The sequence below is a fragment of the Aplidium turbinatum genome, chromosome 3 (genome assembly GCF_918807975.1).
Source record: "Aplidium turbinatum chromosome 3, kaAplTurb1.1, whole genome shotgun sequence".
In the NCBI taxonomy this organism is placed as follows: Eukaryota; Metazoa; Chordata; class Ascidiacea; order Aplousobranchia; family Polyclinidae; genus Aplidium; species Aplidium turbinatum.
The window spans coordinates 31,484,196-31,499,167 of NC_137474.1; the positions used below are offsets into that span (position 1 = coordinate 31,484,196).

At 38.5% G+C, this 14,972-nt stretch overlaps 1 protein-coding gene across 2 annotated transcripts; it reads right to left on the bottom strand.

Annotated features, from left to right (window-relative positions):
• Positions 1–643: 643 nt before the first annotated feature.
• LOC145765997 (uncharacterized) lies at positions 644–8,560 on the bottom strand. Of its 2 annotated transcripts, none has more exons than XM_082577649.1 (3): positions 8,308–8,560; positions 3,032–3,293; positions 644–851 (listed from the first exon to the last, which is right to left on the bottom strand). In XM_082577649.1, exons 1-3 carry the CDS (start codon positions 8,457–8,459, stop codon positions 744–746), a joined length of 522 nt encoding a protein of 173 aa, XP_082433775.1. In that variant the 5' UTR covers positions 8,460–8,560; the 3' UTR covers positions 644–743. The 2 variants fall into 2 exon arrangements, with proteins under 2 accessions (XP_082433775.1, XP_082433776.1); XM_082577650.1 differs by lacking the exon at positions 644–851 and adding an exon at positions 2,214–2,284.
• Positions 8,561–14,972: the final 6,412 nt, after the last annotated feature.

Here is a 14,972-nt window from a genome sequence, read left to right on the forward strand (position 1 = left end):
GGGTTCAATTCCCACCCATGTCATAACTCTTTTATCTTCTGTAATCACCAAACAACATTCAAAGCACTGATCGACTCTCTGGCTGAGTGCTAGAAGAGTCACAATTGGACGGTAGAAACTTAAACCATGTTCTGATTGGTTCATGCTTTACAAGCTCTTACAAAAGTTATTACGTAAAAGTGGCTACCTTTTCTTTGACCAGCTTACCTGACAACAAATGGACTGAAGCCCGGGTCTCTGTACCGGTGCACGTAAGTTTGATACTTGGTCGAGGCATAGCTTACTAAATACTTTATAAAAATAGCAGTGGATCTTATTTCTGCTCAGCACTTGTCATTTGAGGGAATGAGTGCAGCGAAATAATGTGTTCGACTGCATCTTTGCATGGTCACGCTACAACTGACAGGATTTCACATTATATCATAATTATTAATGTTGAAGGTAGTATTTTTTAATTTAGGTTTCAATTTGAAATTGTATTTCTTTTTACGTTTGAAGTAGGCTAGCCTATATATTTTTAAAAGCGCTTCAATAGTAGCTCAGGTTGACTTCAGGGTTTCCAAATTGTTTTTGTCGCAAGTTAATTTTTAGTTTCATGCAAACCAAAGTAGACAACACATAAATATGATAGAAACAATAATTTAGTGGTCAATCAATTTTAAAACTTTTAGCATTTGTTGGTAGACTAGCTAGTTTCAGCCAAATCGTTAAACTGCAGTTGATATCCTCTGATGCAGATGACATTAAGTTTGCAAAGCGATAATTAACCATGCTGCTGAGTACATAAGAAACATCACTCCGAACAAAACCAAAATAAGAATCAGTAATCCCTCAAAGGAACGCTTGGCGGCCTGCAAATATAGTACAAACTATATTGAATTATTTTGACCCTAGGAAGTACATTCGTAGGTTAAGCATACAGTATTGTCCATTGGTAGCCTAGCCTACATGCAGCCACACACTCACAATTCTTAAAACTCCTACATTGCAAAAATTCCATATTTTCAGCGCTTTTCGAAACAAATATATAAAATCTTACAAAAACTAAAGTCAATTAAGAAAAAGCATTTTCGGGTTCACTAACTTCAAAATTCCCCAAAACCCCTTGTAATAACATTTTTGGCACCTAAATGCTTGGTTTTGAATCTTTATCCTCGGACTGACAAAGCCTTGATAGGTTATTCCTGGTAGTTTCGCATACTTGTAAAGGCCCTTGACGCAGGGCCGGTTGCCGAGATTGGCAGAATGAAGTTTCCGATTGTTGACAAGGAATTATTCTATTCACTAGGCATTATCGGCGGACGGCGATCATGGTGCCGCTGAATGGAGAGCAGTCTTTAACATGCGTTGCTCAAGCGCACACCCCGAGAGTCGAACCAGCGCCGCGTGATGTTGAGCCGGGCGCGTAACCACAGGGCTAACGGGGGGACGATTGTTATAGAGATTAGGCGTTGTTATAAACAGTAGAAGGCTTGATGCCTATCTACTATTCTTGCTTTGATCCTTCCACTGCCACACACATATCTTAGCCTACAATTCTTCAAGCTTTGGCGATTTAACTGCGTTTACAAATGGGACGAAAACTTGATTTTTTATCGGACACTAAAGGACTTCAGTACAGTTACAGCTACCGCAAAATGACTTGAGACCTCGATCATTTTCACACGTTTTTAATTGCAATAAGTATTAAACCATTGTGTATTGCATAAAAGGCAATTGTTTCACTCAAATCAATTATGATGTATAATACGTACACAATGGGCTATTAGCAAGACAATGTTACTGTAGAATTGCTTTGGGCATTTTATTAGAATAAAGTAGTGATGAGAATTCAGAGGAAGTTTAGCACCGCCTCCAAAAGGACTTGGATCTTCCGAGCCGTAAAGCTGTCAAAAAGCCTCTTATCAATGAGCGGATGAAAAAACAACGGCTAGCATTTGCCAAGAAATATGCCCATTGGACCACTGAGCAATGGAGAAAAGTAATGTTCTCTGATGAGAACAACTTCCAGGTCTTTAAGATGGGGTCTACTACGGTTCGGCGTCCAAGGTCATCTGATCGTTTTGATCCTCGATATACGGTTCCGACTGTTAACACCCACAGTCAGTCATGGTGTGGGGAAGTTTTTCTGGAGAGAAGGGAAGGGGAGGCCTGCACTTTCTTCCAAAAAACACAAAAATGAACGCTGATCTCTATATGCAAGTTTTGGAGGAGCATATGCTCAATTTTTTCCACATTCATGGCTCCGAGGTGTTTATGCATGATAGTGCACCCTGCCACAAATCTAAAAAAGTAACAACTTCCTTGAACACCAACAAATAAATGTTCTTGAATGGCCTGGCAACAGCCCGGATTTAAATCCCATCGAAAATTGCTGGCACAAAATGAAGAGAACAATGGCCGAAAAAAAAAAACTCCTAACCTGGATACTCTTAAAGAAGAGCTGAAAAAAGTGTGGTGTCTGGAAATGACACCGGATTATTTTAGAAATTTAAGCGACTCTATGCCCAAACGCTTGCAAATGGTTATCAAAAACAAGGGCAATATGACAAAATATTAACAAAAGTGACTATTTTTAATAAAAGCGTTATTACAAATAAACCTGTGTTTTTCTTTAAAAATAAGGTAGGTCTCAAGTCATTTTGCGGTAGCTGTACATCTTACAAAGTCATCCGTTTGACCGGACTTGGAATCGATCACAGATCTACCAGCACTGGAGGCGAAGGCGAAACCACTCGTCCACTGAGCAGGTGAATAGCGAATAGCCTACCGGTACTGGTGTTAGACAAAGGGAAATAGCTTCTCAAACATATTTTCTTTTGGCAGGAGGCAAAAGCGATTATTAAAGTGGAAACGGCTGCCATTCGTATAGGTATACGCAGGCCACGTCGTTGAAAGCAAAGGCGAAATAACGTAAAACAACGATAGCACAATTATCCTACAATTCCAAGAGAGGACAATCGAGTCACCGAAACAATGTTTATTAATTTTCGTGTTATGATCCAATTTAAGGTGGCCTAATATGTTTTACCTGTGTTTCTTCTTGTACGATGTTCTTTACATCTCTTCTATTTACACAGGAAGTCAGCAAATTTTCAATGTATCCGGACATGTTTGACTCCAGAAAATCTAACAATTCATCCATGTCTTTCACATTGCCTGTTCGGTTTGCCAAATCAAGTAAATCTAAAAGTTGACCTTGAGCGGAAGTTTCTTCCATCGGATTTAGATCTTCATCATCAATTGGAAAGTTAGAGTGCTTTCTTGCGTGTTTATTTTGGATTTCATATTTTCTGTAGAACAAGCCAAAATACATGTAGCCCATAGCTTTAGTTTAGCTGAAAGAACTTGTTAAAGATTCGGATCGTGTATCCGGCGTAAAATTTAGGCCTACTTAATTAGGCAAGGGTTTGTTAATAGTTTGATTGAACGTTTTTATCTTACTTTTTCTCATGTTTTACTGTTTCCCCAAGTCAACAAAAAGCTTTTATGTCATTACGAGTCACCAAAAAGGAAAAAAAATCTTAAAAAATCTCGGATAGAAACTAATAGTAGCGTCAGGCAAAATCTGCAAAATGTAACAAATCAGGCCGCAACTCCAAGTAAGCATGCCCCAACATTTTTTTTTTCTAGATTCGCAACAGCTTTGGTATTAGTGCATAAAATCGTCTAGAGCAGTCTTTCAACCGGGGTTCTACGGACCTCAAGTGGTCCGCGAAGCTTTTTCAGGGGATCCGTAAAAGTTTCCGAATTTTCAGCAAGATTAATATATAGGCCTAACAACATTTAACAATGGGTAACGTTTTATTTGAGCATTAAAGTGATTCTAAGACTGTGCATCGCCACGCCATGGTGCGGCGTTTGAAATTTCAAACTTCGTCGTGCTATACGGTTCGGTTTCTTAATTAAACAAATAACAAATTCATATTAATCTTTTGAGACAACAGATTGTTGATCAATGCACAATCGATGCAATGCTTAAATTAAAAAATGCAAACGTAACGTTAGTCAGCAGCCTATTAGCACTTATAGTTTTGCCATGGCTGTGGATAGAACGAAATATTGATCACAAAAAAAGAAAGAAAAAAAGAGAAGTTCTTTGTAGCTAATGGACGCAAAATTTATTTTAATTTTCGATAATATTTCAACATTTATAGAAAAACATTAGATCAGCATAAAGATTACTGGGTTTTTTAACCTGTGTGCCAACATTTTGATCATAACATAACTTTGTCAATGTCATCAATCGTCCTAACCAGTGGTGGATTTCCAGAAGATTAGCTTCCGGAGCGCTAGTTTTTTACTTTCCAAATGCGCTAAGTGCCGTAGAAGAAATTCAGAAATATGTCTTTATAAGACTTTGAAACAACACAGTTGATGTAGGCTACCTAAAACGTTGCTAAAGTAAGTATCATGGTCTATAGATGGTATAGCGTTGTTCAATGCAAATATTCGTATTTTAGTAAAACAATAATACAAAAAAATACAAGTTATAGCCTAGAAAAAAAAAGAAAAAAAAATTGTTTTTAGTTTTTTCCACTTTTGATTTTTGATTTTTCAAGTTATAGCCTACAATTTTTAAGACACTTATCGTATTCAAAATCATAAAACCTCTGGCGACTTCGGGTCTCAATTGCCGGGTTACGTCCATGGCGTAATCAGGATCCAACATACTTCGCTGGTTAAAAATTTCTCAGTAGAGGATCGATCATTCGCATAAAGAGTAAACTTGAAACAGTTACAGTGTGTAGAGAAGCACGGTCAGATGTCAGTATGAGGTTCATTTGTGAAAATCCGCGCTCACACTCGCTCGATGAAATTGGAAGGGATTATAGTAACGTTTTCAAATTTTGAAGACTCTGGGATCTTCTTTTCGTAGTTATATATTCACAAAGTTCTCTCACAGCAGCTTCGCGTTCATCTAAGCGCAATCTCTTTGCCACTTCAATGATTTCGTTTTCTCCGTGTGTCAATTACTATGTCCTTTGGCCAAATAGTTGAATCAAGTATTTTTCAGCTGTTAATAAATGACAAGTCTGTTGAATTCAACAAGCGATCTTGGATGGAAATTCCTAAGTGATTATACACCCTTCTCTGTTGGGTGGAAAATACTACCCTTTGGTAGGATGGAAATGACCATCTTTCCCAATAGGCTATGGGGTGGGAATGCAAAAGTAGAAGTGGAATTTTAGACCACCCCTAGAAGTGGTTAAAACTACACTTTTTGATTTAAAGTGTAGAAGATGCGGGGATTGATTAGCGGGCTATTTCTGCAATTGTTTACATGTAATTCTACACCTTTGAACTCTAAGTTTTCTTCAGCATCCTTAGCAATGCCATAATGTTGTCCGGGTTCGTTCCTTCGTGTTTCAAATAATTTTGCAAGATTATTAATTTTGTTATCTGCATCTCAAATAGTAGCCTACATGCTCTGTTTTACAGTTCAAGGCTTAGGCTATGTCGGATAATTCTTGCGAGTATTCGTACATCAAAGCCAAGTCCAACAAGAAATCCGTGGATATTATCTTCGACAAGAGTCCTTGATATTTTCTCACGTTCCCGAGAATCTCTTGTGTCGCTAATAGCCCTCTTTGTGAAAAAATTGACAAGTGCTGGGAAATCATTCCAGACGGCATTAACTGTGCGGAAACTCGAGGCTACCCAACGTGTGTCCAGTACCCTTCCGATTTTCAACAACTGCACTTCAACAGCCGCTGCACGTTTACCCAATTCCCTGCTATTGTTAGGAGAAGCGTGGTAAAGGCTATAGCGTTTGTCCATAAAAGATCGCAACCGATTCAAATTCCTGACTGATTTTACAGCATGACGAACCAATAGTTCCAATCTATGGTTGCACAATACCACACCACAATGTTTGGAAATTAATCACGAAGCCATTTTGCTACACCATTTTTGCGACCTATCATCACAGCCGCGCCTTCACATACAACACAATCAAACAAGAAGATAAAAATGTTGTAGACACGCCATATGATTTTAGGCAGCTCTTCAGGGAATCATAGATGCCATTCGCCGTAAGAATAGCGAGCTCAACAAGACAAATACATTCACAGGTTCGCTTCCATCAAGACTGGTACGAAGATATATTATCAGAGTGAATACCCGATTCAACGTGTTCGACTCATCAAGAATTATGGATATACTTTTACTGAACAGGGCAAAGCATAATAAGAGTATAAAATATTTGAGCTTCCGGAACGCCGTTCCGGAGAAGTCAATTTTTTGATCGAGCTTCCGGAGCGGCGCTCCGGACCGCTCCGGCTGAAATCCAGCCCTGGTCCTAACTGTATCGCGTTTTTCTAAATGTGTCGCTTCGAAACTTATAAAATATTTCTTTTCTGCTATTAGACGCGATATAGGCTACAAAGATAAAAAAAAAAGTAAAAAATGTTCAAGCTTTTCTGTTTTCGCGACCGTTATGAAGGCACCAAAAGGGGTCTCTGTATGAAAACCACAAAAAGCTTGAAAACCACTGGTCTAGAGAGTTTAATGTCTAGACATAATATTTTCTGTGACTTAACCATGCTATGCCAGGAAGAGAGCAAATATAGCGCGTGGGCGGAAGGTACAAACACATGTTAACTGCTCTCCTTACACTCCGGCGGGGGGGGGGGGGCAACGCCGTCGAAGGGTTCGGGGGCGGTTTGCTTTTTGGTATATTTAACACATTTTTTGCTATATAAAAAATATACAAATATCGTACAGTACTGCGACGTTAGCTCGACGTTCAATAGTTCTTTATCACACATGGCAGTGTTTATTAAACACACCACCGACTGGGGAGCATCGCTGTCTCGGGGTTCGGGCCCACTCGTTTTCAGCCTGTTCAACGTTTTTTGACTGTTTGCAAAAAAACAGGTGAAAACATAGCTATAACAGTTTGATATTAAACAGCGTAGGCTACATCTTTTTGTTTTGTATTGTCAATCACCATTTGGTGTGACTTATTAAATTCGCAAAACCAGTAAATCTAAGCCAGAGGCGTGCAACATACGGCCCGCGGGCCAGAGCACGGCCCGCGGTACCCATTTACATGGCCCGCACATTCTTCATCAAGTAGTCTATTATTTTTAAATACTTTTCACTGTTAGATCGGAGGATGTTGTTATTTGTAACGTCATCATTAGCATTATTGACTTTTAGCATTATTACATCATTAGCATTATTGTTGCGTCATTAGTAAGCGTTGTAGAAAACCGCCTTGTTCTTCTGGCAATGATTCAGTAACATAAATCTTACTTTATGGGTGCAGTGTGGTGAATATATTAATAATTATTCTACAAATAGCTTAGCATAGTAAAAATGTCCACAAGTAAGAAAAGGAAAGTTGATTATGAAAGGCGGAAGTTCAACAATGAGTGGTGTATAAATTACTTCGTTGTTCAACACAATCAGGATGTTGTTTGCCTGATTTGTCAAAACACTATAGCAGTAATGAAAGAGTACAATATCAAGCGACACTACTGTGCAAAACACTCTGCTAATTATGATAGCATTGCGGGTCAATTACGGTTGACAAAATGCAGCAGTTGAAAAAGTCTTTGAGCAAACAGCAAGAGGTATTTCACGGTTACAAGAAAGACATTGAGCTTGTTACAAAACTGAGCTTCAAGATATCTGAAACTCAATGTGTAACTTGATTGTGTGTATTTTTCCATTAAATAAATTGTTCATATAAATTCATGTGTTATTCGATAGACTGGCCCTCAGCATCATTATAATTGTACGTTGTGGCCCATTGCGATAAACAGTTGCACGCCCCTGATCTAAGCTATTTTATTAGAGTTTACAAAAGAAAAAGCGCTATGTTTTCGCTTTCTTGGAATTTTTATTTTAAAAGTGGCAGGCCTTTTCAAATGCCAAGATGTTGAATATTTACAACCAATAGCGTAAATGGGGTTGTTAAAAATATATAGGCTACTTTGGACCAGGAAACATTTTAGAGGCCCAAAGTTTTGACCCGCAACCGATAGTAGACCCCATCAAGCCGCATTTTGGAGCTAACTTGTTATTTTAAAGTAAGGTTTTTGCATTTAAATCAGAGTCTTGTTGTTTTTTTTTGAAAAACAAATCGTGCTTCACTCTTCTTTGTCCTTGTTTTTTTTTTTATCACAAGTGTAGGCTAATAGTTAACAATTAATACTAATTAATTTAAAGTTTTAGTTTATTTAAAAGCTCATAAAAACATTACAGTATTTGTACGCGTTATACCCAAAGTCATACGTAAAAAATCAAAGTCGCCTTGACCTGCACGCGTGGCATTGCAGACTTTTAAGCTGAACTTACTTCAATCTTTGAACCAGTCCAGTTGACGAGTTAAACTGAAGCTTCATTGGAACTTGATTAAGATTCCTTTTAACAGCAGTTGCACTGCAAAACAATGCTTCTGATTTGAATAAAAGGCTATAAAGGACCAATGCTGATACCAAACCTTGCATACTAATTTTAAGTTAGATCGTTAGCAGCTGTTGTTGCAGAGATATTTTGATAAAAGCGACCAGACAAAGTGAGCTTGAATGGCTCAAACCAAGTTCTAAGGTTTACCTATTACATTCTTCACAGCACTGCACCGGTCCGGTACGATGATGCAAATTAAATGTTCGAGCAGGCATGTTAATGCAATGCAGGATGTGGTTTTGAATTCAACAGTAATTGAGAATATACGAATTGCTTCAACTTGATTTTATGAATGGGACAGGATGCACTGACTGATAGGTCTACTTATTAATGACGTGGCTATAGCCTATCCTATGTAATACTTAACCTACAACTGCTCGCAGTGTCAATAAGTGACACGTTGGAGTCTGCTACAGAACTAAACGTCCAGTGCAAAGGCATCCTCTCCATTCAGCGGCTACTAGTGGATGGATTAATTCATAAACAACAAAAGGAAACTTCACTCTGTCGAACTCGGTAACCTGCCTTGCGTCAGTGGTTTAAAGCCTTCATAAGTATGCAAAACTGGCAGGAATAACCTCGTCGTCGTCGTGTAAGCCTTTGGGTTGAGCATCTATTCTTTTACCACCCCAAATTCATGATGTTCCCGGACTAAGCTGGAAGGCTACTAGCAGTGATGTACGCGCATACAAAAAATATTGACGCCGTCAGCGCAAACGCAAACGTTCGAAAAACCATACGCCGTATGCGTAAACGTAACTTGTAAAAAAAGTTAGCGGCGTCAGCGCATACACTAGCGTAAACTAATTTTGTTTGCTATAGGTGCCAAACATTCACACGGTATAAACCACTCGAAACAAACAAGTTTTATTTTGAATTTCCACGAAAATACACAAGCATCTGAAAGTTTTCATCTGACATTTTGCTGTGTTTCGGTTCCAATATGTCTTTGCCCATTGAAAACATTCTTTCAACTGCAACGCTGGAAGGTATTGGCGTGTTGTAGCGAAAAAAAGACATTAAAAAGTATGCGTTGACGCTATGCGCTAAAAAACCGCGAAAACTTTACGGCGTAGCCTCAAGCGCAAACTATCCAAAAAAATGTGGCCGCAAGCGTTTGCGTAAACAAAAAGTCTACGCCGCATAATTTGCGGCGTGGCCTATACGTACATCTCTGGCTACTAGAGAGCAGCCAGTTTTTGGTTTCATCATTTAAGAAAACGAGACCTTCTACTCCATTAGGTGGCTTGAAGATGGTGCAATCGTTGATGGTGTGGTGTACGGTTTTTTCCTCATCACCACATTCACAAGTTGAGGAAGAGACCATTCCTCATTGGTAAATGGTTGAGCGGAAAAGCACAACGCTCGTACGGAGACGGCTGAGGCACACCCACACCTGTCTTTATACTGTCAGGCCGGTGGGACAGATGTCGAAAATGAACGAATGGAGTCTGGCGGTGCTTGACTTCCATTAATGGTCCACCCAATTAGCCGCAGAGATGTTTTGTCCAGAAGCTTCGTTGATCAGATTTGAGCGGCTGGCACGAATGGGTGTCTTGATTTCAGTATTCGGGAGTGCTCTTTTGGGGGAGCAGAGATCTTGGAATGAAGAATGTGGTTAGGCTCCAATGCCCGTCGAATGACAGACACTATGTCGATGTGCGCAGAGCGCTGTTGATGGCAGTGTCTATGTTGTAGCAGGACATTTAGCTCACGATCAGCTTCCCGGTTATGTAGTTTCGGCAAGTTTCAGTCACTAATTTAGGAGATAAGCTGAGAAGGTTTTTATGTCCCCGCTCAGGGTGTCATTTAGGTTTTCCCACGACTTTGGGGAGTGGAGTCGTCACGTATATGGAGACTGTGCTTGGCAGGTCGTGGATGTAGATGTTGAAGAGAAATGGAGCCAGGACTGATCCCTGTGGGGTGTCATTTTTCTCGGCGTCTCAGTCTGCTTCGCCGTGAGGGTGAAGCCTCGATTATACTGACAAGTTCCATGATCATATGGACCATATGTCGGTCTAAAAGCAGGCGAAGAAGCTTGCAAGTAAGACAGCAGTGCCTTACGATGTTGTAGGCAGCTGTAAAATCTAAAAAAACAGCGCCAGCCTTCTTTATTGCGTCAAAGCAATCCTTTGATCTAGCAGAGGCTTTGTCAGTCCGAAGATAAGAATTCAAACCAACCAAACAACAAAATCCATCAGTTTAACCAAAAATTTATCCCATATTTGACAAAATTACCACTTTATTTCGATCAAAGCTGGTTGCCAACTATCAAATTTAGCAGCATGCCTTCTCTTCTTCGTGAAGGAAAACAACTGGTGACGTCAGCGTTTACTGACAGAAACGCCGAATGATTCAACGCGCAAGATAGCTTGCTACTTTTTACAAGCCTTAAGAAAAATATTGTGGGTTTTATAGGCTACTTTACAATTGCTTATTCTAAAGTTGCCAACAGATAAATGCAGTGCATTCAGTCGTAATATCAGAGAATTTCAACATCTCATAACTATGGTGATTTTTTTAAATTTTAATCGTATTCATTTGATAACTGTTGCTTTTTATGACAGTAGAAAAAACACTTTTTTAAATTAGGATTGCTGTTAAATATCGTGATAGTTGTTGACTTTGCCTATTCTTCTTGCGTACGAGGTGGTAGCAGTCACACTATTTCATCCAGGCACTGCAGCCATTGGACTGTGTTGCTATCAAGCGCTGTAAGATTGGCATTTCCATTATGAGGTCCATAAATCGGGCAGTGATGAATGACGAGTTACGCGGTTTGGGAGGCTGATTCACATACATAGGATGACGATTCAGCAAGACTCCATTGAAACATGTTATAATTAAAACGTCCCACTCCAGTGCGAAGACAATTGAGCTATGCTCTATCTGTGTTTGCTCAAGTGTGAGACCTATAGAACGTTTTTGGTTAAATGACTACCATGTCTGGAAATTAAATTAAAGTTTCCTATTTTTTTTCTACATTGTTGTGGGACTAACCTACCTCCACAACTAATTAATTTTCAGTTTCTTTATTTTAATAGTGTATGACAAGAAAATTTAAAAAAAGTTGTAAATTGTTCCAAAGGTCCCATCCATGTGTCGCCAATCGAATACCCAATGGGATCTATGGAACAGTAGTCAAACATTCCTGTAAAACATGCAATTTGGCATTTTAAATTTTTGTATCATTTGCAAAGCATGCTTAGCAAGCAAAACAAAACAGGAAAGCCACATACCAAGTCAAGCAAGTCTTATTATTGAGTATTTATAAAAATAAAATAAATAAAAGTACAAAAAGAAATAAACAAACGTACAATACAGATCTAGGCTTATTGTAGCCTATTTGAAAAAACATCAGTTATAGTTTTGCAGTTGTTGTTCAGATAATAGGCTAAACCTTTTTGTTTTAAATATTTAGGTTAAAAGTAAGCATAACGTAAAAGACAAAGGTCCGATAAAACGCTAATGTTGTCACTGTGTGGCAATGGATGAGCAACATCAAGCTTTGTGCCACTGTGAGATAGATAGGCTACAGCACAGATGAAAGACATGCTAGATCAGTGGTTCTCAACCTTTTTTCATTCGCGGCCCATTTTTGTTTGCATAAAAGTTCTGTGGCCCATTCAATTTTTATGTGTAAGAAAAAAAATACAAAAAAGGTTTATAAACAAAAAGCAGCAGAACATTGCCTTTGGAAAGTTGCAGGAATCCCCTTGTTGAATCCAGGCGCTGACGCTTCACATTATCTTCTTTTTGTTAAAAAAATTGCACATCTTTATCCTTGTAATTTGGATGAACTTTTTCCTGGTGAAGTTTCAGTTTTGATGGCCTCAATGAATGATGACTAACTGATGTACATACTGAATGTAATTTTCATCGGGTGCAACCTAGTTCGTACCCTGAATAGTTCGTAGGCTACTCTCAGTTCGTACCCTGAAATGATAGAGAGAAAAAATAAAAAAATAGTCGAAGTCGCTGATCGCAGTTTCCGCAAACAAACCAACTGAAAAGATCGAGAGAAAAAAATAAACAAAGCCGAAGTCGCTGATCGCAGTTTCCATGTTTTCTGCAGTTTCCGCAAACATTTTAAAATTTCTGGTAATGATCCTAAGAGTTTGCCGAAGTCGCTGATCGCAGTTTCCGCAAACATTTTAAAAGGGGTTAGGGTTAGGAAACGATTGAGAGAAAAAAATTTAAAAAAGCCGAAGTCGCTGATTGGAGTTTCCGCAAACAAACAAATTGAAAAGATCGAGAGAAAAAAATAGAACCGTTTTTCTGCATTTTTTCGCAAACATTTAAAAATTTCCAGTAGCATAATGATCCTAAGAGTTTGCCGAAGTTGCCGATTGTAGTTTCCGCAAACATTTTAAAAGGGTTAGGGTTGATCGGGAGTTTTCGCAAACATTTTAAAGTTTCCGGTGGTGATCCTAAGAGTTTTTGTTTGTTTGCGGAAACTGCAATCAGCGACTTTGGCTTTTTTCAATTTTTTCTCTCGATCTTTTCAGGGTACGAACTGTTCAGGGTACGAACTAGGTGGCATCCATTTTCATCAAACTTAAAGCTTCATGTATTGTCAATTCCTCCCCAAAATAATTCATAAAATAAAATGCTGCACGTACTAAAAAGTGGATCTGAGAAGTTCAACAAGGCTCCTGCTTATAAAGATAGCTTAACTGTAACCACAAACTAGTCTATTACATCACAAAGTGTTGTAAAAACTGAGTTGATGTAAAACTGTATGTTGCAATAATTAAAATGATGATTGCCACTTTGTAGCTAAAAACAGCAGCATCATTCATTGTAACTGAACAAACACACAAGTGTAAAATTGACTGTAGTGACAAAAATGAAACAAAATGTTTCAATAAATCTTTCAATTTTTTCTATATGTCTGTGGCCCACCTGAAAATGCTTCTATGGCCTACCAGTGAGCCATGGCCCACTGGTTCAGAACCGCTGTGCTAGATAGACAATTGGACATGCATGATTACATTTACTCTGCTTGTTTGTTAATATATGGCGCTGTTGAAACAAAATAAATTGACTTGACTTGCTATCGCCTTATTTGTTTCCAAGTTAGCTATTCCGTTCAGTAAAAATAAAGTAAAAAAGAATTTTTTTAGGTTAAATTAAAATGGCCTTAGTAATATGTAGCCTAAGTCTGCACCGAGTGAAAAATGCACTAAACTATGAAAAGCAATTCAATGTCCTGTTAAATCTACATAAAATCGCTCATTTTGTTGGTCCAAGAAATGTAGTCTATGTGATCAGACGAGCGTGAATTTACACAGTAGCCTATGTAGAGTTGGTTGGTTGTGTAAAATCATGTGTAGGTCTATGCCATTTCTTTGAATGCAGTATTTGAACTAGACAAAACATTATTTCATTCTCCAAGTATAAAAACTACGGATTGTAATTATACAAACTCTGGTTAATGAGAGAATACATACAGTTGAATAGCCGCAGTAACAAACATTGCCGGATCAGCTGATTGCTTGTCCTTAGTGACGTAGACTGTACAGTCGCACGCTTCGCTGCTCACGCCAATTCCCGTTTTAAAAGCTCTGACAAAAGCAGGCACAGACAGGGGCGCCGGAACGATTTTTGACTGGGGGGGGCAGAATTACGAAAAAAGGGCACTTTTTTTAACTAAAAGGCCAATTTTTTTTTCAAGTTTTAAGATAAGTTATAGCGACAATGCTAACCTATCAGCTCACTATGTATTGAGTAATGATAGCCTGCAAGTGTCCGGTATACAAAGAAGGGCATCATGCTATGTTATAATGATGTAACCTACTGTCAAGCCTTAAAGCAGCCGGCGGCCATTGCCGCAAAGTAGTGTTTGAATGACCGCCGGTGCTACCTCCTCAATCGGCCAAGTTTGGCCGCCGGTCTCTTCTAGCCAATTATTTAATTTCGCAATAGAATGATCGTGGATTAAATGTCGAAAATATGTAGTATCAAAGAGTGACGCAGAATTAGGTCAGCCCGTCATAATCGCCACTGTTGTATTGTGCGGGAATATTTGTTATTGATGGAATCAAATGTAGTTATTACTATCTGAAGCCTTTACAAATTGTTTCACCTAACGGATCATCAGAAGGTCTGTAAAAACATGTAAACAGTAAAGAATCGATAATTCTGAAAAGATATTAAATATTACAACTGTAATTTAATCTGCCAAAAAAAATCTCTAAACCTGTACTTCCTGAGGAGATATTAAATATTACAACTGTAATTTAATCTGCAAAAAAAACCTCTAAACCTGAATTCCTGAAAAGATATTAAATATTATAACCGTAATCCAATCTGCAGAAAAAAAACTCCAGAATTACTAAGGACAGCCTCCATCCGCCACGATAAAGTTTCAATCAATTTGTCCCAATGGAAACCAAGCAACATGATGGCAACATCTATGACATCACAAAGAAGCAAAATGCTTGTTATGATCGGCGCATCCTGTAGTAATCTGAACAGAATGAACAAAAATTGTTTTTAAACCTGTAAAAATTAAATGAGATTTACAACCTGTAAAAATGAAATGAAATTCA

Bases quoted from the DNA above. Each gene is read 5' to 3' on its own strand.
- LOC145765997 (XM_082577649.1), bottom strand. From the start codon at position 8,459: ATGCAAGGTTTGGTATCAGCATTGGTCCTTTATAGCCTTTTATTCAAA. The intron at 3,294-8,307 runs GTAAGTTCAGCT...CTTGTTCTACAG, and splicing joins GGACTGGTTCAAAGATTGAA to AAAATATGAAATCCAAAATA. The intron at 852-3,031 runs GTAAAACATATT...CTATATTTGCAG, and splicing joins TCGTACAAGAAGAAACACAG to GCCGCCAAGCGTTCCTTTGA.